Source organism: Girardinichthys multiradiatus, chromosome 10 (assembly GCF_021462225.1).
Source record: "Girardinichthys multiradiatus isolate DD_20200921_A chromosome 10, DD_fGirMul_XY1, whole genome shotgun sequence".
Taxonomy (NCBI): Eukaryota; Metazoa; Chordata; class Actinopteri; order Cyprinodontiformes; family Goodeidae; genus Girardinichthys; species Girardinichthys multiradiatus.
The window spans coordinates 31,338,099-31,359,911 of record NC_061803.1 but is presented as its reverse complement, the minus strand read 5'-3'; the positions used below and the strand labels follow the sequence as shown (position 1 = coordinate 31,359,911).

The 21,813-nt window shown below is 38.1% G+C and overlaps 1 protein-coding gene across 1 annotated transcript; it reads right to left on the bottom strand.

The window, feature by feature from the left end:
- Positions 1 to 512: 512 nt before the first annotated feature.
- asah2 (N-acylsphingosine amidohydrolase 2) lies at positions 513 to 21,476 on the bottom strand. Its single transcript, XM_047377971.1, has 21 exons — positions 21,401 to 21,476; positions 18,180 to 18,308; positions 13,723 to 13,802; positions 11,482 to 11,625; positions 10,842 to 11,018; positions 9,919 to 10,046; positions 7,238 to 7,315; positions 6,333 to 6,453; positions 5,932 to 6,057; positions 5,757 to 5,843; positions 5,347 to 5,451; positions 4,704 to 4,785; positions 4,500 to 4,615; positions 3,365 to 3,459; positions 3,215 to 3,254; positions 3,030 to 3,128; positions 2,651 to 2,746; positions 2,016 to 2,165; positions 1,504 to 1,560; positions 1,313 to 1,401; positions 513 to 838 (listed from the first exon to the last, which is right to left on the bottom strand). Exons 2-21 carry the CDS (start codon positions 18,301 to 18,303, stop codon positions 643 to 645), a joined length of 2,190 nt encoding a protein of 729 aa, XP_047233927.1. The 5' UTR covers positions 18,304 to 18,308; positions 21,401 to 21,476; the 3' UTR covers positions 513 to 642.
- Between the last annotated feature and the right edge of the window lie 337 nt (positions 21,477 to 21,813).

The window sequence follows — 21,813 nt, the reverse complement described above, 5'->3', positions numbered from 1 at the left end:
ATCAAGCTTGTGGGTTCTGTTACGTACAAATAAACCTTAGTAGTGTTGTGTAACCCCAATAACTTTGATAAACATGTTCTACTTGACTGAGATTCAGTTGTCTGCTGACTTCCTTAAACTGCTCAATGCACGTCGGTGTTGATGTAGTGACCTTATTCATGCTGCTGTGAAGATTAATATTGTTCCTGTATAATCCTGGCCTGGCTGAGACATTTCTATACAGACAAGTTTAAATAAATATTTTTGCTATAAACATGAGTTTGTCATTTTTAATTCAGTTAAATCTTTAGTGGAGGACAACACCTTAAGGACAAAAAGACAGTCAAATGAAGAAAACAATATTTTCAATAAATATGTTAAAACACCCACAAAAATGACCACAAAGAGAAAAGGAATGAATATGTGCAGATAAAAAATATTCTCAATAAGGATAGATTACTGGAATGAGACAAAAGATACACCGGAAGCCCAACAATTACCAATGGCAAAACACTAAAATGCAAAGCAGTTAATTCATGTTTGACAATTTATTATTTAGAAATATAATTTTGCAGAGCTGACTGTTTGCAATTAAGTTGTCACTTATTTTTTAAATCTACAGAAAAAAGCTTTCTAAGGTCTTAATAAAACAAATCTGAACGGTTATGAGTAATAGCTGGACATGACTGTGAAGACGTCAGATGAGCCTTCATATGGAGTGATGATTGGTCTCAGGCTTTTTAGCTCTTTGTAATGTCCAAAGTGTCTGATCCTGTAGGATCCAACAGGAGCTGAGGGGGGGATGTACCATTCAACTGTGGCATTATTTTGTTTATTTGAACCCTTCAGCCAGTGAAACCTGCAGAAATTACACCAGGGGTTAAGTTTTGTCTCAAGCTTTGTAAAAAACAACAACAAGACGAGCAGGCTCTTTTCTAAGTGTGTGCATCCAGAAAAAAAATGTTCTCCTGCAATTTGTGGCCTGTCCCATAACTAAAGTATGCTAGTTCTAACACAAAATTGTGAAACTTTGTCCAAACAGAACAAGAAAAATGTTTAATCCAACTGCTGTCAAGTGAATTCACAAAATCAATAAAAATATATTTTATTTACCAAACCAGAACACAACTAAACCAATCAGAAAACAGATTACAAGAAAACAACCTTGTTCCTCAGGTTTTGTAATAGACCATTACAGAACCTGAGAAGCAAGATCATCTGTGATCAGATGTCCTGTGATTTAGATTTTTGGATAAGTATTCTGTTCATTGCATGGTTTCAGAGTAAAGGATTTAATCTCTTTGTTCACTAAGAAATTTGCAGGTAAACAAACCTGGTCTCCCATGATGCATCATTGTAAACAACCTCCCAGGTTTCTGTTCTGTTATCATAAATCTCCACTGTGACAAATGTTTTATCTCTCTGGAACAAAATAAAAGAAGTAGGTTTGCAAAGTTGAAAAGAACATTTTGCGTAAAAACCTACAAGAAAACTCAAATATATGAAAAAAAACTTTCTCCTTACAATATCTCCTGAATGTCGAGGATTTCCCGCTATGAATGTGACTGAGACAACATCACCCTAAGAAAGACAAATGCAGATTCGTTTACAGTTTTACATAAAAATAATGTTTCTGCATTTAGGTAATCTGTATATAGGTCAGTTCCATTGTTTGTAAATGTCCTTGTTCATCTTATGGCAGTTATTTTTAGCTAAAGCTGATCATTTTCATAGGTTCTTTAAGTGTTACATATTTTTTCAATTCAATTAAATTTCAATTAAATATAGCTTTATTTACAAGTGTTAAAAGCACAGCAATGACATTTGAGTCGCTGGATAATTTATGCTAAAATAATTCAAGATTCAATGATTCAGTGAAGTTTTTCTTGAATTACAGACATATACAGTACATACATACTAAGGATAACAGCATAGCTGCAGGTGTGCAGAGGCAGGAGCAGCTTCAGGCCCAAAAACCTATGCAGATCAATGAAGCCTTGAAGGAGCCCTCTCTGGTGTGAGGGTGTGGCTCCTACCTGTCTATAAAGGGGAAGAACTTGTTCCAGAACATCTCCAAAACTAGTGTTTTCAGGTTTCCTGTCCACTGCTGCTGGGGCCAGTAAACTAAAGAGGTTATTTGTAAAGAAGGGAGGCTCGGGACCTACAGGCAACCCTGACACTCTGTCCTGAAAACACCAAAACAAAAAACATGTATATTTTTATTGTAAGGAATATCATGCATTTATTTGGCATAATACAGATGTCCAAACAACAATGTGTAAAACTTAAAAAAAAAAAAAAAAAAAAAAAAAACCTGTGTGCATGCCTTCCTAATTTTGCTTTCCCAGCTCCACCTTGCTTTTAGTTTTTAGCTGTTCTTCGATTTCATTCTGTTATCAGTTTTGAATCCCTGCTTTCTGACAGCTTAACATGCAGTGTGCAGCTTTGGTTTTGTTTTATTTAAAACTGAAGTTTATTCACTAATTTTATCTGTGCCAACTTCTTCTGATATTTAAATTTACCACAGTCTCTAAAATACTGTCCTAAGTGTAACATTAAACAGTTAAGATGTCAATAAGGCACTTAGAATCAACAAAGAATGAAGATAAATCTCGCTATATAATAAATTATATTAATTTATTTAATCATATTGAACTTATTCTGACCACACCTGGGCGATGGCTTTAGCTAGTTCACGGTACTTGTGCAGATAAGCAGTGAGCGTGTGCGGGCCATAAATAGTGGATGCTCCTTCATACCGCTGCACCTGAAACACACAGGTGTAAATTTGTTGGATGATTCCTGCTACACCCAGAAAGTAACTAGAAAACAAAAATCAGGCAAAAAAATTACTCATTTTAACATTTTTACTGTAATTTAATCTATTTCTAGGTAAAAAATCAGAACACTTTGTGTCCCAAACATTTGATTTGAGTTTACTGAACAACCAGTGTTATAAATTGTTCATATTTTCTTCATTTCTGTCCACCTGGTAGTGTGATGATACCAGGCAGTTACTACATCTTTGATGACTGTGAGCAGACAAGTACCTGGTACTCCTCGTAAGTGGTTATATAGTGAGTGTAGATGTTACTAAGTCCAGCAATCACCACCTCTGTGTTCCTGAAAGTACCCACAGATTCCAACTCCTGAAAAGACAGCAACATATGGTAAGACCTCAGAGTAATGCCACATAATGATCTGCAAAACGTTTTTTGTTTATGATACTAATCACCTCTTTGACAACATTTCGCAGCCTCCTCCCTGACATGGTGCTGTGAAAACACCCACAGGAATACAGAGGATAAGCAATAGTGCTACCAACAAAGTTAGTGTAAAGTCAGCTACCTTGTTGTTAGTGATAATGTATGGAAACAATTTTTACGTCATTTCTCCGGGGACAGCTATGACAGCTACTGATCCAATGGTGATGATTTGAACATCCACAATCTGAGGATGCCAAGGCAATGGCGAGTTCATCTGTACACCATGAAGACAAATCGCTCAGAATGGTTTAAAGCTCACATTGACAGTCTATTGCTGAGTTGCAGTCACATGACCCGGATGACACGCAAAATTCAGACTGTGGACAGGAAGTGATTTGCTTCGGTTCAAAACACACAAAAAAATGCGTAAATTTAGGATATGCTGCATATAGTCTTAATAAAACAGACTTGTAATATAATTTGAAGGATTGACATAACAAACTATCTGGTTCTGCAGACCTACTATTATACGGTGAGCCAGATGAAAGCTTTCAAAAGCCTCAAAGCCAACAATTATTTTGTTTCAGTTTGGGTCAACCATTTACGATCCAAAAAAGCTTTAAATGGCTGTCGCCTTGTTTCTGCCTGGTTGAGTAGTGAGTTGTTCTATTTTAGGTAATTAGCCTGTGATAACAATGCTTTTGCTAATGCTAACAACGAGTTAACCAGTGTTATTTCTATGTGCTTGGATTTACTTGTAAATAATTTATTTAGCTTCTGTAAACCCAAATTGGTGCTAGAGTTATATGCATATTCTGATGTCCCTGCATTTCTCCAATGTAGGTAAACAGAGATCTACAGATCTCAAGCAAATGTATGTTTGTCTTTCTAAGTAACTGTCCAATAAAATATCTGAAAATACAGTTTAATAAACGGTACCATCCCTACCTGTTAGAAAGTGGTCACTGCAAACTCTTACATTGTCCGTTTCAGCACCTCTTGTTTTTAGCCGTAGATTGTTGATCTACTTTTGTCGTCTTTTTTTTATTGTAAGTTTTGTAAAATGAACTCCCTTGTGACACACTACGTTTGGAACACGACAAAAACTTTCATCTTTCTCCCGATTAGAACGAGTTACTACGTCATCAGCAACCCAGCAATAGAGCAATCCGAGGGTCATGCATTCACATACGAAAGAGGTTAAAAACTACTGCGTTATACAATGAGTCTTCTTTTATTTATTTATCCAGTGTCTGGTAATAATTTGCTGAAAAAAATCAACATGGTGTCTTTCCTATTTCTGCTATGCCTCACTTCGCCTGTGCTGAACAGGATCGGTTTGGGATGATGACATTCCTTTGTCTGATTTGATGGTTTGCCCAACAGAATATCCCTGATCCCATCCCAGAATGGGTCTCCTTCCACAGCACCTTTACACACAGTGGGAGACACGGGCATCATGAGAAAAAGGCCAACGCATCAGAGTGACATCGAAATTAGAGATGATAACTCAATCACCTTGAGTGAAATTCAAGCTTCCTCCCCCATCTGTTGTTCCTGCTGCAAAACTGTGACCCAGAGCTGGTTTACATGTGCTGACCTACAAACACCAAACACACACACACTAATATTATATATATAGGCCTATTAATTAATTAAAGCCTATTAATCAGCCATGGATGGAAATCAGATGTGCTGAAGCAGGGAAACATCTAAAACATGCAGAACACCAGCCCTCGAGGACCGAGTTTGGACACCCCTGCAATAACCCAAAAAATAGATACATTTCTCCAGTTTGTTCAATAGAATGTCATCAGATTTAAAGATGACACATAATTGAACACATCATTTGTTAGCTGCCAAACTATAAAAACATATTTGCAACATAACTGAAAATACAGAAAAAATCATTTTGAAAAAATCCTTTCAGAAATAAAATATTGCAGTAAAGAATGATTTGAAAAGGTCTCTAACAAAAAAGGACAAATATAACATTTACTAATATAACATTTTAACAAATCAGAGAGCCAAGGATCCTTAAAACTTGTAATTTTGTTGAAAATGTACAAAAAATCCTAAATGTCCAATAACCTGCCTCAGGTTCTGGAGTTCATTTAATTACCAGGATAATGCTAAACATATTTTGAGTGTGTTTCCTGACCGTGTGTGTGTCGTTGATCTTAACAGTCACGTCTGTCATGTTGACCCACTGGTGAGCAGCCTGAATTGGACCGGTGACCTCTTCAACTGCATTCGCATATAGTTCCTGCAAGGGGCATTAGCACACAGACAGCCATTTTTTTTAGAAGAACACAGATGCAACTAACTTATTTTCTCTGAATGTGAACCTCTGCTATCATAAAAACATGTGATAAAAGTAGGAAGTATATCATCTGAAGACATGATATTAATATGTCCCGACTTAGCATGTTACAGACAAGGGTCCCTACAATCTAGAACATACAAACACTGCTGCTTTAATACTTTATTCAGCTTACATGTTTTTATTTTTTCTGTGGTCCTCAACTGCTTTTTACACAACCAGACCAACAGCTGCAGACAGATACATACCTTGGCCTTCATGTAGATGTTGTGTCCAATGATGTTTGTGCTGTCAAACATGTCTTCTCCTGGCCCAGATGCCTGACACATTTTAGTCTGAAGGAGACACATTTACTGTTCAGCTCTTAATGATGGCAGTTGTTGTGATTTTTTATTTGTATATGGGGTGTGTTCTGTTTTTTACCCCCCCGACAGGACAAGAACTGTTGAGATAGTCACAGGGCAACCCAGTGTTCACACAATGAGGTCCTCTGATGTTTGGAGTGACGTCACCAAGGTTACTAGAGGAGAAACCAGCAACAAAACTTCCCTAAAAAGTGCAAAAATAGAACATTACTAGCTTCAAAGCAAGCCTGGTTTGAAAACACGAATAAAATATTCAAGCCTAAAATAAAAATAAAGTAATAGTCAAGTAAAATCAAATGCAGTGGACTCGAATGCCAGTCTAAACAGATGAGCCCTCAGTTGATTCTTGAACAACTCCATTAAAAGGACTTGTTTAAAGTTTTAATTATAATTAAAATGTTTCGGATTTAGGCCATTAAAACAGTTTTACAGTGACAAACTATAGTATCCTGCTTGTACCTGTCCAGGTAGCTCTCCAGGGTTCTTGTCCTTCTCCAGCAGGTAGGAAGCATAACCCATGTTATCACTGCTCACCATACGATTGGTGTCGTTCATGCTAACAGCATGCACAGCAAACCAGCTATGAATATAGAAGAATGACATTATTAATGACTGTTTTCAATTTACAAATAGCCAATTTTAAAATATTTTACATGAACAATAAAATAATGGGAAAAGAATGTTGTGTGAGACAGACTTTGAGACATACTGGAATTATTTATGAAAGAAAGTTGTTTGTTTCAGAAAAAAAAAAAAAAAAAATGAATTATATGTTTTCAAAGAACCAAAAAAAAAAAAAAACTCTATGGCATAGTAGTAAGATAGTTAGACGAAAGAAGCTGGGAAAGTAGTTGGGATCAGCTTGTTTTATTTGTTGAAATATTTTTCTTACTAACGTTTTATTATTATTATCATGTAGACGTTGGATGATGGAGTGGGAACTAACATTTAAACTGATAAATCTGGTGCATTCATTTAATGCCTAATGGTGAATGGCACTAATGCAGAACATAATAAAAACTGCATTATATTCAGAGATACAAGCTGGCCACTAATATGTGATTGGTTTTGAAGAGAGAAGTGCTAATAAACATACAGTTTCTATTTTATAAGGTTTAGGAGGTTCCTTTAATTTTCTCTGGTGTAAATATGACCTCCAGCAGTTCAGGTTCGCATTTGTTGTTTAAACAGAAATCTGGAATAATCCGAATAGATAATTCAAAAATTATTAGCTCATAAATAATTTGGACAAGTTATTGTCCAAATTATTATTATATACTGTTCAAAAATACTGAATAACTTTTCTAAGGGGAAAACACAGTTTATACATTTACTCTTTTAAAATTTGAAAATCTTATCTTTACCTGATCATACCAATTCCATCACCATCCAGATCTGTGAACTTCAGCACCAACACCTGTTTGTCTGTGTTCGACTTGTACCTGAAGAGATTAATATGAGTACTCATCAATAATGTATTCAGATGTCTTCTACAGTTGATTAAAGCAGGACTTCATGAACACAAAGCAGCGTTGGGTCACTCTCATATCTGAACACATCTTGCTATTGGTACTAAAAGATATCAAAAAGACCAGCAGTCTGTACTGCTCTGCTGTTTCAACATATCCTGGGTTTCTTCAGGTGATTTAAATTAACACGTGCTAACAATGAATATAACACCTTATGGTGAACTTGATGAGTGATTAAAAAATCTTTTTTTGCACTTGCAAGGAAAAATACTCAACGTCAAAGAAGAGCAAACTGAACAGGTAAAGCATTTTGAAACACACAGATGAAAGGAAAAACTTATGAGTTCAAAAAAAATATTTTCCGTGTGATGCAAGCATTTTAATCTGCTGAGAAGCTACACACTGAGATTCAAAGCCTTACTTGAACAGAGAACCAATATTGGAGCACTTCCACTTCTGTGACATAATTTTTGCCAAGCAGAGACCTCCTCAACAATGGGGCTTTCTTCCTTTCGCAGCAGCAGTTTTATAAGAGTTAAAACTTAATAAACCTCTATTGGCTGTAAAACAGGTTTGACCTTTCAGTGTTGCCGTAGTAGTTTGGTTACCATATAAAACTTATGAACAGTTACAGTGATTCTTTCCACCAAAGCGTGGTGATTATATGCCTGTAGGCATTAAGAACCTGCCATCTTAAAATGGGGGTGAAATGTATGTTTTTGAAAGGTAAGAAAGGAATGAAAGATAAATATATCTGCTTTTTAATTTTAAAACAGTAATGCATTTCTTTTATTCATCATAAATCAGGTATATCAGAGGCTAAAACTTTGTGTGGAATTGGTGTATTCAGGGGAAGGATGCAGACCTGTGTTAAGTCTGTGGCAGAGCATGTGGACCTGGGAAACATGTACAGACATGCAAACAAACACAGATGTAATGCAATTAAGCTTATTCACTCCTCATAGCTGTAACATCCCAGTTACCCATTTCAAACAAATTCGGTAAACTCCAAGTTGTAACTCTTTAAATAGGCTCATGAAATCTGCTGACAAGGCAAAAAACTGGCAACAAAATAATTTTTAAGGATCAAAATCATGATTTCCTGTATCAAAAGAGTGTGTCCTAACCATATGGTTTTCAGAGCCATCACTTTGTATCAAATGTGGGAGCACTACCTAATAAAAAATGTAAAAACTCATATACTGTTTCATGCACTCATGAAATTAGTAAATAAGTCTACCATCGTGGCAAGAATAATAATCCACAGCAATGAATGCGATTTTTTAGAGACATTTGCCTTCTCTGTTGCACTTGTGGGCGGAGGCTGAGGTGGCATTGCTGTCACGGCCCGCTGTGTGGTGGGGAGCGGAATGCGGTGGGGGTGCTTGGAGGGGGGCTCTGTGCAGAGCTTGCGCTGTATGGATGTGTCTTCATCGGCTCTTCGGGGGTGGAGCTGAATTCATTGGGGGGTTGGGACTGTTTCATCTTGGGACGGTTCCGGTTGGCGGGCTCGTTTGGACCAGGTGGAGCCCTCTTTTGTGGGGTAGTGGTACCTTGACCTGGTTGTGTGAGTGAGTGTACGGTGTCCATTGTTGTGTGCCTGTACATTGGGTGTGTCGGTGTGAGTGTATTTATGTGTACACATGGGGGTGAGAACGTTTGATTGTGACTGTGTGCGCCTGTTTTTGTCTCAGGTTGGGATTTGGGGTGTGCCCTCTCCTGGATCAGCTTAGGCCCTCCATCAATTGTGGGGCCTATTTCCTCCCTGCTATGTTTCTGCAGGTGTAGAAGCAGTCTTCTAGGGTGTTGTCTTGTATTCTCTTCTTCCTCCTCTCCTCTATTCTTTTCTCCTTCTCTCCCCTTTTCCTTTTGGCCCCACCTCTCTCTCTTTCTTAAATGTGTGGTAATGCATACATTCAGGTTTGATCCAAAACATTGATTTGCTTCTAATGTCTGTATTAATATGATTTACTGGCTATGGTTCTGCATTTTCTTGTCGTTCTTGTTGAAAATTCCATTTCTAAGATTAATTAGTATTTTGATCGATATTCACTCTTCCAAACACTGCAGTAAGTTATGTTGATTGTCATCATTTACACACTTAGAAAATGCTACATAGCTACTACACTGGACAAACACATTGCAGGCTACTGGACTTTAGCTGGAGGTAGTTTTGTCAGAGGATAACAATCGTTCACATTCTGGAACAGTGAATACAACATTCAGATTATCCAATATTTGCTTTTCTGATAACCATTTTGAAAAGTCAGAAAGTAAAAAAGAAAAAAAAGACAACCTGGGCTAGTTTGGAGGAGCTGCTTTCAAATGTATCATCTCTGATGTGGAAACACAGCTTACTCCAGAGTTCTGTATGTCTGTAGGTCCTATATCAGTTATCATGCTGACAGAGCTGCTTTAACTATTACATCAGAACCCAATAACTCAACTACCAACCACAAGTCTACCAGAGTGACATCGTAATAACACTAGATGAGTGAAAACACCGAAGCACATGGGAAAGATAAGAAAACAATTTTTTTTAACCTAACCCTATTATTATTTGGATCCATTCATACCTTTGCCTTTCATTCTCTGGGTTGTTCAGGTAGGAGTGAGGACTTCTGTTCAGACTGCTTTCGTCTAGCTCTCCTCTGTTCCTGTAAATCCTGCCGGGCTTCATGGTACTGTGGGCTATGTCTATGCTCTGAAATAAGTAATAATGACCATAATTTAAGTTTTTCATGCACTATGTAGTGCAACAGTCATCTGTAACAGTACATCTTGGCATTACAGAGAAAAGATCTATCTATCTATCTATCTATCTATCTATCTATCTATCTATCTATCTATCTATCTATCTATCTATCTATCTATCTATCTATCTATCTATCTATCTATCTATCTATCTATCTATCTATCTATCTATCTATCTATCTATCTATCTATCTATCTATCTATCTATCTCTCTCTCTCTCTCTCTCTCTTTCTCTCTCTCTCTCTTTCTCTCTCTCTCTCTCTCTCTCTCTCTCTCTCTCTCTCTCTCTCTCTCTCTCTCTCTCTCTCTCTCTCTCTCTCTCTCTCTCTCTCTCTCTCTCTCTCTCTCTCTCTCTCTCTCTCTCTCTCTCTCTCTCTCTCTCTCTCTCTCTCTCTCTCTCTATCTATCTATCTATCTATCTATCTTCAGAAAATCTTTGTCCTACAAGTCAAAACATACAAAAAACTGAAATACGACAATTCAGACAATATTTGGTTCAGAAAACACATTGCATGTTTTTCTTGGAAGTATGATCCCAGGTGCTGTTTTTGTTTTAACTGTTGCAGTTTCTTATTGTTTCCACAAGATGTCATCAAACTACTACATTGAGTGAGATACCAAATATCCTCAAAATAAGCCTATTACTATGACTCTCTGATCATTAAAGGTACCAGCATCAACATAATTTGACCCAAACTGGAATCAGATAGAATCCAGGCCTCTTTGGTCCACACAGAGACAAACCTTTACGATGCCGTTGACCAGCGGCTCAATGGACGCCTTGATGTATCCCTTACTGGTGATCATAAAAAGTGTATACTGGAAATATCCTGCTAGTCCACAGTGGGTGTGTGTCCCACTCAGAACCACATTATCCTGTCTGTACAAGTTTCCATACTTTTCCTTCAGCACCTGTAGAACCTGAAAATACAGAGATGTATACAAGAATAATAATTCTGACACGGACCAGGTTCTGAATTCAAACTGATCTGGACTCTAAAAGCGTCATCATTATAAGACTAAATGAATAAAAATATAATACTTTTGTTGATGTATGTTTGGCTGTACAAAAGTCTTTACCAACCTAATCCTCACAGTTCTTTTTATTTGCTTCCAATCAGCTAGATTTGTTTTTTGTTACTATTTAATTAAAGATCTATGAAGTTGTGTGGAATAGAATAAAACAAGTACTTTATTATTTCTCTATGGGAAGTTATTGTGTTACAACAAAAGAATAGACATTTCAAATAAGAAATGCTTAAGCCAAATAATAATGATAAATGAAAGTATGCACAATATAGGAACGCTGATAACACAAGCTGTGAAAGGAGAACCGAAGCTCTATCATTTATCTGTACACAGTATGGTAGATTTGTAAGTTAACCTCCAGCCGTAGCCTCTGAGAAATCATCCCCACATCTGCAGTGACGAATACGACCCTCCGACTTCCATCATCGATGATGAAAGCTCGACTGTACAGACGTGTGTGTATTCCTGCAGCCGTCTGCTGAGGGTTTGCATAACCCATCTGAAATACACAGGAAAACACTTTGTTGGAGCAGGATAATATTATATTATCGGTGAGTCCCAGCCTCTCCTCTTGAATATTTGTGGTTAGTAGTGATTAATGCCAGTGCATATACATAAAGGAAGAAGAGCTTTAGCTCAGTCTGTGTTCTCTGGGATAGTGTGGAGCAACACTCATGGAGGATCCAAATGCATTCTCAGGCCAGAAGGGATATCTAGTCCTTCTAGATAGTTTTGGATCTGCCTCAGGCTCCTGGTAGGGTTTCCTTATGACATATTGGCCTCAGAGGAGTCTATCTCAGTGAAAAGCAGACCATGAATATTGGTCAACCTCATCCAAATTAGCAAGACTGGGGCACCTGCCTAAAGGCTCACCAGCAAACACCTGTTGGTTGATACCTGGGGCTTGGCTAGGCTCAGCACAATAAGTATCATGAAGCCCTCCCCACATAGGCCAATCACCTACAAGGATGCACACTGTGGCCAGATGTCATGCCAATGAGCAACAGGTAAGTGCGGGAGTTTGCTGATTCCTGCAGGCTTATACTAGGAATAATCTGTTGGGGAAGTTGTTTTATAGTGGCAGAATTTTAATGACACCCTGTCAGACTCTGCCTCTCATTTTGGTTATTCTTCTGTTAATTTAGCCTTTTCAGATTGTACAGTGAATCCAAATAATTTCAATCTAACATTTATGAGTAAGTAACAGTTTTGATTGGTCTGCCTGCTGTTAGTTGGATAAATAAGTTTTAATCGGGTTGTTTTTTTCTGATTCAATTCATTCACTTTAACACATGTCCTTAGCTGTGTTGGTAACTCAGGAAATGTGCTGTGCAAAATTTCTGTTGAGCGACCACAAAGGCTATCAGTCTAACTACACCTTGTCAGATAAAGAGGGACATTGTCTCTGCTGCAGACTTTGGAGTTTGATTTCCAAAGCAGATCAATCTTCTTCTGTAGACTTTCCACTAATGATCCAGTACACCTATTTCAGATGTGTTGACCAGTCAAACACTGTTCTTACAGCCTTTAAGTGGTGTTTATATGATCCTCTGTTGATAACTAAAAGATAATAACCCAACATAAGGATAAAACTGAGATATCAAACACGTTCTTGTATTAGCGTTAGTATCTTTACTGTTTTATTAGCACTTTTGGTGTCTGGGAGTGGACAGGAAACCTCTAGATGTTAGGCATTGGGAGATTTGGACTTTCCGATTACTCTTGTAACATGTCCGATTATGACCATCTGTGATGATTACTGCAACAGTGATAATGACATTTCAGGTTCAATTTTGTGCTAGCTTAAAAAAACAAATTTTTTTGCAAAGGTTTTTTTATTTTATTTCCAGTGTGCAGGCATTTCTTCCAGTGTTAAGTTGAAACCTAACAGGAAACTCAACCTGCAACCTGTTGTAGAGACCCAAGTGGTTGCCAGTTCTTTACTAGAATCTATTGAAATCACAAAAATAGCACAGATTGAAAAAAATAATAATAATTTTAGCTCTGACACAATGGTTCTTAGCAGCTATTGATCCAGTTACTTTAAAGTACTGCAAGATATCGGAATCCTTTGAAGCAAACTACACTCAGTAACAACAAAAGGTTCACAAACTGAGATATTCTGATTTGAATGTGATCTGGTCCACATGCAGATTGGTAATAAAAAGGATGCATGATTTGATTTGCAAAGAGCTGTAACACCCAGAACAACTACCAGAGGGCAATAGTAGCTGACAGATTTTGTACTCAGGCAGTTGCTGGACCTGAAGTGTACATTATAGTGATCTTATAGGTTGTCATTACCTTCCAGATTCTAAATGTCCCTAATAAACACAATAAAAGTTTGAAGCCATCTATGAACCTTCAATTATCTGCACCCCAAAAGAAACCAAAACCAAACCTGACCAAACACAGACAATAAAAAGCAAGTGTATGTAAAAGGAAAGAATGTTTTTTGTAGAGAACCTTTGGTGGTTCATGAAGGAACGCCTCTGGTAGGATTTGTTCTGAAGCTTTCCCTCCATTGTTTTGTAAACTCTAATTAAAAACTACCTGACAGAGGACCTTGAAGTTTTTGGAGTATTTTGGTACTGACCAGAGGGATTTCAGCCGGTGGTCCTGTGCAGTCAGCTCGGCCCACGCCGATTAGGTAAGGTTCACCCAGAGGTCCTGGATCTGGCAGGAGGACAGAAAGTTTAACAGACTCTTTAAATGCTTTTTTAAAGACTTTATTCTGGAGATGGCTTAAAATATGATCTTTCAGGTTTAGATTTTCAAACAGCTAAAGACCAACCAATAAATAACTGAAACATGCAACTCAGAAAAACTAGTGTCAGCCAGCATGTAATGAAGATCTCCAATTCTATTTATCTAAATTTAACTTTCGATTGAGGGTTAGACTGTACTTTCACAGGAAATAAGATGCAGACAATTGCAGACATAGATTAGATCAGATTAAACTTTAGCAAAAGGTGACTAAATTATTATGTGATGCTGTGTTTTCAAACCTCTTGGAGAGTTAAATTATAAACCTTTCTTACAAATACATAATGTCTTAAAACACCCCTATGAACTGGAGACAAAGGCTATGTTCACACTGCAGGTCTTAATGCTCAAATCTGATTTTTCAGGAAAATGATTTTTTGTGTGGTTGTTCATATTACTTTGAAAATGTTGTGTCTCCAAACTGACCCGCATGCGCATAAGAACAATATGAGCGTCGTCAATCGCAGCACAACAGTAAACAGGGAGAAATAGGTGTTATGTGCACAACAAAAGCCATTTATTGTCAACGGGTGCTCTGTGGGAAACATGTGAATAAAAGGAGAGTGAAACTCTTTAATGCTCCGTTTTAGGGAGATCTGATTGCCAATTCAGCACAACAAATTGTTTGGTTGCTGAGACACAGCCAGCAATGGTGGGGCAGGGTTGTTAATAACTTTACAGAGACCGAGTTTATTCAGACCTTTATCATGTTGAGGGAAACTTTTAATCATATATGTCAGCGCCTCTCCCCTCAACTCCACAGGCAGAAGACTTGATGCAATCCAATGTATTGGACTGCAGCAGGGACTGATCATCACATGCTTGGTAACCTCGATAGCATTTTGAAGTCCTCTGTTTGAACGGTTGTATACGTATTTTACAATACAAACTACGTCCCACATCCAGATGGTTCCTATGAGCCTCTTAATTAGGCTTGAATACATTTTTATCTCAGTTTATTAACAAGCTCTGAAGTATCGCTGTTTCTCCACTGTGCAGTCCAGCCCCCCCGTCTGTTCTGCTAAATGCTACCGTTTCCTGCTGGGCGGAGCGGAATTGTGACAAATGCGACGGAAAGTGAAGTCAAAGTCACATCTAATCCGCTTTGGTCGTTCCCAATGGAGTCACATTCCAAAAGATCCGATACGAGTCGGATTCAGAACCATATATGAATGTGGCTCAAATGTGACTTGAAAAAGTCAGATATGGGCCAGATTACCCCCACATCCGCCACTTACCCCCAAAAAATCTGATTTGGGCGACATTTGCCTGCAGCGTGAATGGGGCCAAAAATGAACAAATTACTTTGCCCTGTTCAAGTGAATTTGCATGGTCCACTCAGACTCTATGTCTCCAACATCCCCCGGAATCTGGTCAAAGCTCTCCCGGAGGTGGGAGTTGAATACATCCCTGGCCAAGGGCTCCGCCAGACATTCCCAGCAGACCCTCACTATGCGCTTGGGCCTGCCAAGTCTGTCCGGCTTTCTCCTCCTCCAGCAGATCCAACTCACCACCAGGTGGTGATCAGTGGACAGCTCAGCCCCTCTCTTCACTCGAGTGTCCAAAACATGCGGCCGAAGGTCTGATGATACGACAACAAAGTCGATCATTGACCTCCTGCCTAGGGTATCCTGGTGCCAAGTGCACTGATGGACACGCTTATGTTTGAACATGGTGTTCATTATGGACAATCCGTGACTAGCACAGAAGTCCAGTAACAAAACACCACTCAGATTCAGATGTCACTGTTGTTTCCCACGTGGGCGTTGAAATCCCCCAGCAGAATAATGGAGTCCCCGGGAGGGGCACTATCCAGCACCCCGACTGGGACGCCAAGAAGGCCAGACTACCGCTCGGCCCGTAGGCCGAAACGACAGTCGGAGACCAGTCACCAACCCGAAGGTGCAGGGATGCAACCTTCTCATCCACCGGGCTAAACCCCAACACGAGACAGCTGAGCTGGGGGGCAACAAGCAAACCAAACCCAGCCCACCGCCTCCCCCCGTGGGCCACTCCAGAGTAGAAGAGAGTCCAGCCCCTCTCAAGGAGATGGATTCCAGAGCCCATGCTGTGCGTGGAGGTGAGCCCGACTACTTCTAGTCGATATCTCTCTACCTCCCGCACAAGCTCAGGCTCCTTCCCCCTCAGCGAGGTGACATTCCACGTCCCTAGAGCCAGCCTAAGCATCTGGGGATCGGGCCGCCGAGGTCTCCACCTTCGTCCGCCGCTCAATCCAATTAGCTAAGACTAAGGTTTTTCTGTTTATTTTAGTTAGTGTGTGTTGGGGCAATGGTAGAGCAAAAGAAAAGATGCTGGCTGATGTTAGTAATAAAGTGTGGATATTCATAGTGAGACTAGTTCTGTACTGACAGGGACTGAAATGCCATTCAGAGAAGAAGCCATTACTCCGAAAGCAACATAATGAGGCAGATAACAGTTTACAAATGCAATGGACAATAATTAAAGCAAACTACTGTGGGAAGTTTTGGAAGGATACCAAAAATGTTTGACTCAAGTCGTCCAGTCATAACTGAGAATGCAACAAAATATTCAGAAAACGTATGTAAATTTTTGAATCAGAAGAAAGTTTTAAAAGAATCTCTAAAAATATGTTTAATATGTTTAATTATTCTAGCATTTGGAAATAATTTTGTTTTATCCAACTGGCCTAAAAAAGAAAAATCTGTCTGATTTAATGTCAAACAATGGGAAAAAAAGGTTACAGTGTATAAAAAGGTGTCTTTTTATTTACTATGGCCCTGATTGTCAAAGATTCCAAATAGGGGGTGCTAAATTGCTTTTGCAAAAATGATTACGCATGCAATGGATAACAGATGCAAAAGAGGTGCAGACCACCCTACGTAAATGAGGAAATTGAGTGTGCTACTGGCTGGCTGCTACTGCCCTCAGTGGAACAAGAGGAAAAGTAAACCGATCCTCTCTAGTGTGGTGCTTAAAACATGCAAGGGTCGTTGCACTACTCATTATAGATTATCCAGTTCCTGATTTTTTCCTTCTGTTCCATTCTGCAAAAGACTACATCCTGCTTTGCCTTAAGTCAAAATATTAGATTACAGGGTATTGCACTGGAGGGCATGCGCTCTCCGCCATCAGGCCACCAGTGCAGTGCGCACATGGGGCAGCTGGTTGGTACTGTAGTCTAGGCTGATAACACAAGAGCGCATGCAGCTTATCTGTATTGCTCGATGTAACTCACAACAAATTGGCCAATCAATATTAACAATTAAAAAGACAAATACGTCTATCAATTTATTTATTACAGGTTTAACATACACAGCCACAATATTTAAGCCTGAATATAATATTAGCAATATAAAAAAAAGTTTGTTGTAGGATATGACAATCTGTATGTCATAGCCTTGCTAATTCTAAAACATAACGCCACATCACTGTCCTGCAAAGAATTTAAATCGAACATTTATATACATAAAAATAAATAATTTTCCAATGATTTTACGGAATTTGTTTTGTTTGTTTTGTCAATATTTTAACAATATACAGAGTGTTTGATGGTGTAAATTGTTTTCTGGTGACATAAAATAATTTTTAACTGTATAGCCCCCCCTACTGGCATATGTTCACATTCAAAAACGGTAATCAAACTGCTCCAACTCCGATTGCTCTGCAATGACACAATGTTACTGTCAATAATGCAATTAATTTTGTTTAGTTAAAAGGTTAAAGCATACACTCTTTTTCACCTCATCGAATAGGCCATCTTAAAATGCTGATTTTTAAGCTGCTAAGAAGTGATTTTAACATCCAGTTTGCCAATGAAGGATTTAATCAGCCTTATAATGTCTTTAGTTCCTTCCTATTGCTTATATTATCAACATAAGTAACTGTAAATGCACTGTAATGTGCATTTACAGTTAGACTGGCTTAGCTGGCAGATGATCAGTTATGTGTGCACCTCTGCATTATCAGGTTTGTGCACGTTCAGCATTTATTTATCTAACTGATTGCATATAACTGATTGCATATTTATGAAGGCAAACATGCTAAAAGGTTTGCGCTGCAAACAGGTCTGTGTGTGGTTTTGAACATGCAAACCTTTTGAAGATCAGGCCCTATATGTAAATATCTGGTATCAACTGTATTAGGATTAGAGTTGTTTTTATAGTTTTGTTGATGAAATGTGTATATATCTTTACTTCAGGTTGAAAAATCTTATAACAACATTATATAGCTTTATTCCCTCAATGTCTAAGCTGTTTTAACAAACTGGTAGCATCTTGTAAATATTTTAGCAGTATATTTGTTTACCTGTGTCTGTTTTCCTGGTAACCAAAACTACAATCAGTGACACACAGACCACTGTCATGATGATGAGCAGAACAATCAGCACCACCTGCAGAGCAGAAAGTCCAGAACACCTCCGGCCTGCCATGCTGCCTGCCAATGTAGGAGAAAACCCTTAAATATCACTAAGCCTTACAACTTCAACTCATTCATGTTTCATTTGAACAAAATAGGCCACAATCTGCAGAAAATTCAGATTACAGAAACAAATAGAACCTGTTAACCTGCAGTGTTGGTGAATATGTTGTCTTGTCAGCCACCCTTGTCTAATTCATTAAGAACTAATCAGTTATCTTGATCAACATACATTGATAGAGCAAGTAATGTCTTCATGGCTGCCATTACAGTCACTGGAAAAAGTCTATAATTCATCAACCGGTAGAACCTCCTTCCACAGCTAGAAATGGTTTTCTGTCTGACTTTATTTTTCACTAAAACCTTTGGCCGACTCTTCTTTCCAACATTGCATCAGTTGAGCTAGGTTTTTGCACAGTCTTTGACGGTTCCACCACAACATTTCAGTCAGTTTGAAGTTTGGACATTGACTGGCCCATCGCAACATCTTGCTGTGTTTGGGATCATTGTCCTGTTAATGGCCTAGTTAGCGCCAACCTTCAGCTATCTGACAGATGGCAGAGAATTTAAGTACACCCTTTCATCAAACTTTTTGACAGGTGTGTGGGACTTCCGGTGAGGGCGGGATTTCCGGTGGGCGCCATATGGGCGCCATGTGGTTGCCATGTGGGCAGGAGGTCACGTGGTCAAGCAGGTGGTGTGTCCAAGGGGGCGTAACAGTGGATGCTGATTGGTTGTCGTCATTAGGGGCAATACCTTAAATGAGTCGATTAAAACACAGGGGTGTGTTTAAGGGTGTTACGGGGAAGGCCTTAAATGAGCCAATTAAAACACACAGGGGTGTGTTTAAGGGTGTTATTAATAATCTGTATGTTTTTTCAGGCGTTAATACATCTAAAAAACAAAAAAAAGACATGCATCCTTTTATATTTTAAAGGTATAATCAACTTAATGTTGACCTATCACATGAAATCCTAATAAAGGAACTGTGTAACCTGACAGAATTGTAAGTTAATTTTGCTTTACAGCAGGACCTATTTGTTGAATATATGAGCCAGTCTAAATCCGTTCAAAATAGAAAAGACCTAAAAAAGGAAATAAAAAAATTGTGCTTCACTACATCGATGGAACGAGAAAAACCTTCAGCTTCTGCGTCAACATACTGGAAAAGCAGCTGAAATAGGTAAGACGAATATGAGATTAACAGAAAAAAAAAGAACTTCAGTATACTGTTTCCAAGTTACAAATTGACTCTAGCAATGATGTGTTTGTTTTTGAATCATGAGAGACTCCATTTTAGGAAAAAGGAATGATAATTTTAGTTACCTGTAGCTTTTCTAAAACATTTACTTTTTCATCTTAGAGTTACAGGGTTACAGTTATTCTATATCCAACTGTTAGGGGCGATGTCAGGAAGGGCAGTTACGTCTGTTCATTAGATAACCATATCACCTTTGAACTCAAGAAGGGTTTTGGTCTTAAAAACATAGTCTTTGCAGTTGAGATAACACTGTCATGTTCTGGTATAAATACTGTGTGTAAATGTTGTTCGGGGGCTCTGTTTCATTGGCTAACCTCAGTGTCAGGGTCTTCAAATGCTGAATGTCTTTGAACCATAACACTTGTTACATTGAAAATACCAGTACTGACAAGAAAAAATGTCGGTAAATATTTCAGGAAACCCGGAAATTGTGGCTTCTACTTCTGATAATTCACAAAAGCACAATGACATCTTTAAACGTAAGTAAGTAAGTAAGTATTCATTTTTAAGAAATCATTAAATGCATGTGAATGTTCTCAAATTTTGTTTATATATATTGTTTATATATATATATATATATTTGTTTCTTTGTCATAGAACCCACCGCTGATGACCTTGATGATTTCATCTTGACACAATCAGATTATGGTAAGTAAATGTTAAATGCAATAAAATATATATATATATATATATATATATATATATTATAGTTAACCCTTGACAATGTTTCAATTTATAGATTTGATGAGAGAGGTAAACGCATGTCTTTTTTTTTGTTTTTTAGATGTATTAACGCCTTAAAAAACATACAGATTATTAATAACACCCTTAAACACACCCCTGTGTGTTTTAATTGGCTCATTTAAGGCCTTCCCCGTAACACCCTTAAACACACCCCTGTGTTTTAATTGACTCATTTAAGGTATTGCCCCTAATGACGACAACCAATCAGCATCCACTGTTACGCCCCCTTGGACACACCACCTGCTTGACCACGTGACCTCCTGCCCACATGGCAACCACATGGCGCCCATATGGCGCCCACCGGAAATCCCGCCCTCACCGGAAGTCCCACCCACTTGTCAAAAAGTTTGATGAAAGGGTGTACTTAAATTCTCTGATGGCCTAACATTTGACTCTAGAGTATTTTGGTCCGCAGAAGAGTTCAGGGTCAACTTACATTGATGATGATTATTTAATCAATGCATCTGATTGGCAGCAACTTGCTGATATTTCCCCTCTTCTGAATTTCATTTTACAAAACTGTTTTCAATCATCGATACAACAAAGACAAAATAAATATATTTGTGCTGATGAGAGACAAGTGGTAGAGTTAATCTTTAAATATGATAAACCCTATATTAGATTGAACTTTAGAAGGTTCTGAACTGATATTGTTTTTATACCTTGCATTACAGTTGATGTTTTTAAGAGTTAAACACTAATACAGTTCATCTTGCCCAAATACTTTAACTGGCAAAAAGTTTGGTTCTTTAAAAGAATGCATTGATAAACATTTCCTTCTGCCTGATGAACTAAATATTCTAAGTAAACCAAAGCAGAAAAATATGTTGGTTAATTAGGAAAAAAGTAAAAAGCAGGTTTTTTTTTTTTTTGTGCAATATTATTTGATAAAGAATGTGATGCAGAAAAAAAAATATTTTCTGTGCTAATGGATCTGAATGCCACAGTTAGTTCCTTCTACTCTGTCACAGGTTATTGGAAAACCTGTTTTAAAATCAAATATTCAGTCTCATTTATTTTCTTCTTACCTGCACCTGAAAGTTTCTGACATGAAGAAACAAGCAGGGAGAGATTAAAAACTTCAGAAGGTCGCAGACATACTCACCTTCAGTTGGAGGAGCTTCAGCACTGAGCAGACAAAGTGTTTGATTGATATTTCAGTGTTACCACATCCTCTCCCAGCTCAGTTGTTATCTACCTGTTGAAGGTTGTTTCAAACAATCTGCAGTACATACTCCAAAGTTCACCACCTGAGCTTCAAATCGCTCATAGTTTTGATAATTAGTTTCAGATAGAAGTGATTGCACAGCTAATAAAGATGTTATCAAAAAATGTTTGTCTTTTGACTCAATCTCAGACATTCTCTTTAGCTGGAACAACAGAATCAAGTGCTGGAACCCAGCAAAGGTTTAATTCCTGCAATATTAGAAGTCTGTAATACATATGACTTTAATACAGAAATATTGTTCAGACCTAGAATTTGCAGTAATCAAAGGCAAAACATCATTAAACAATTTG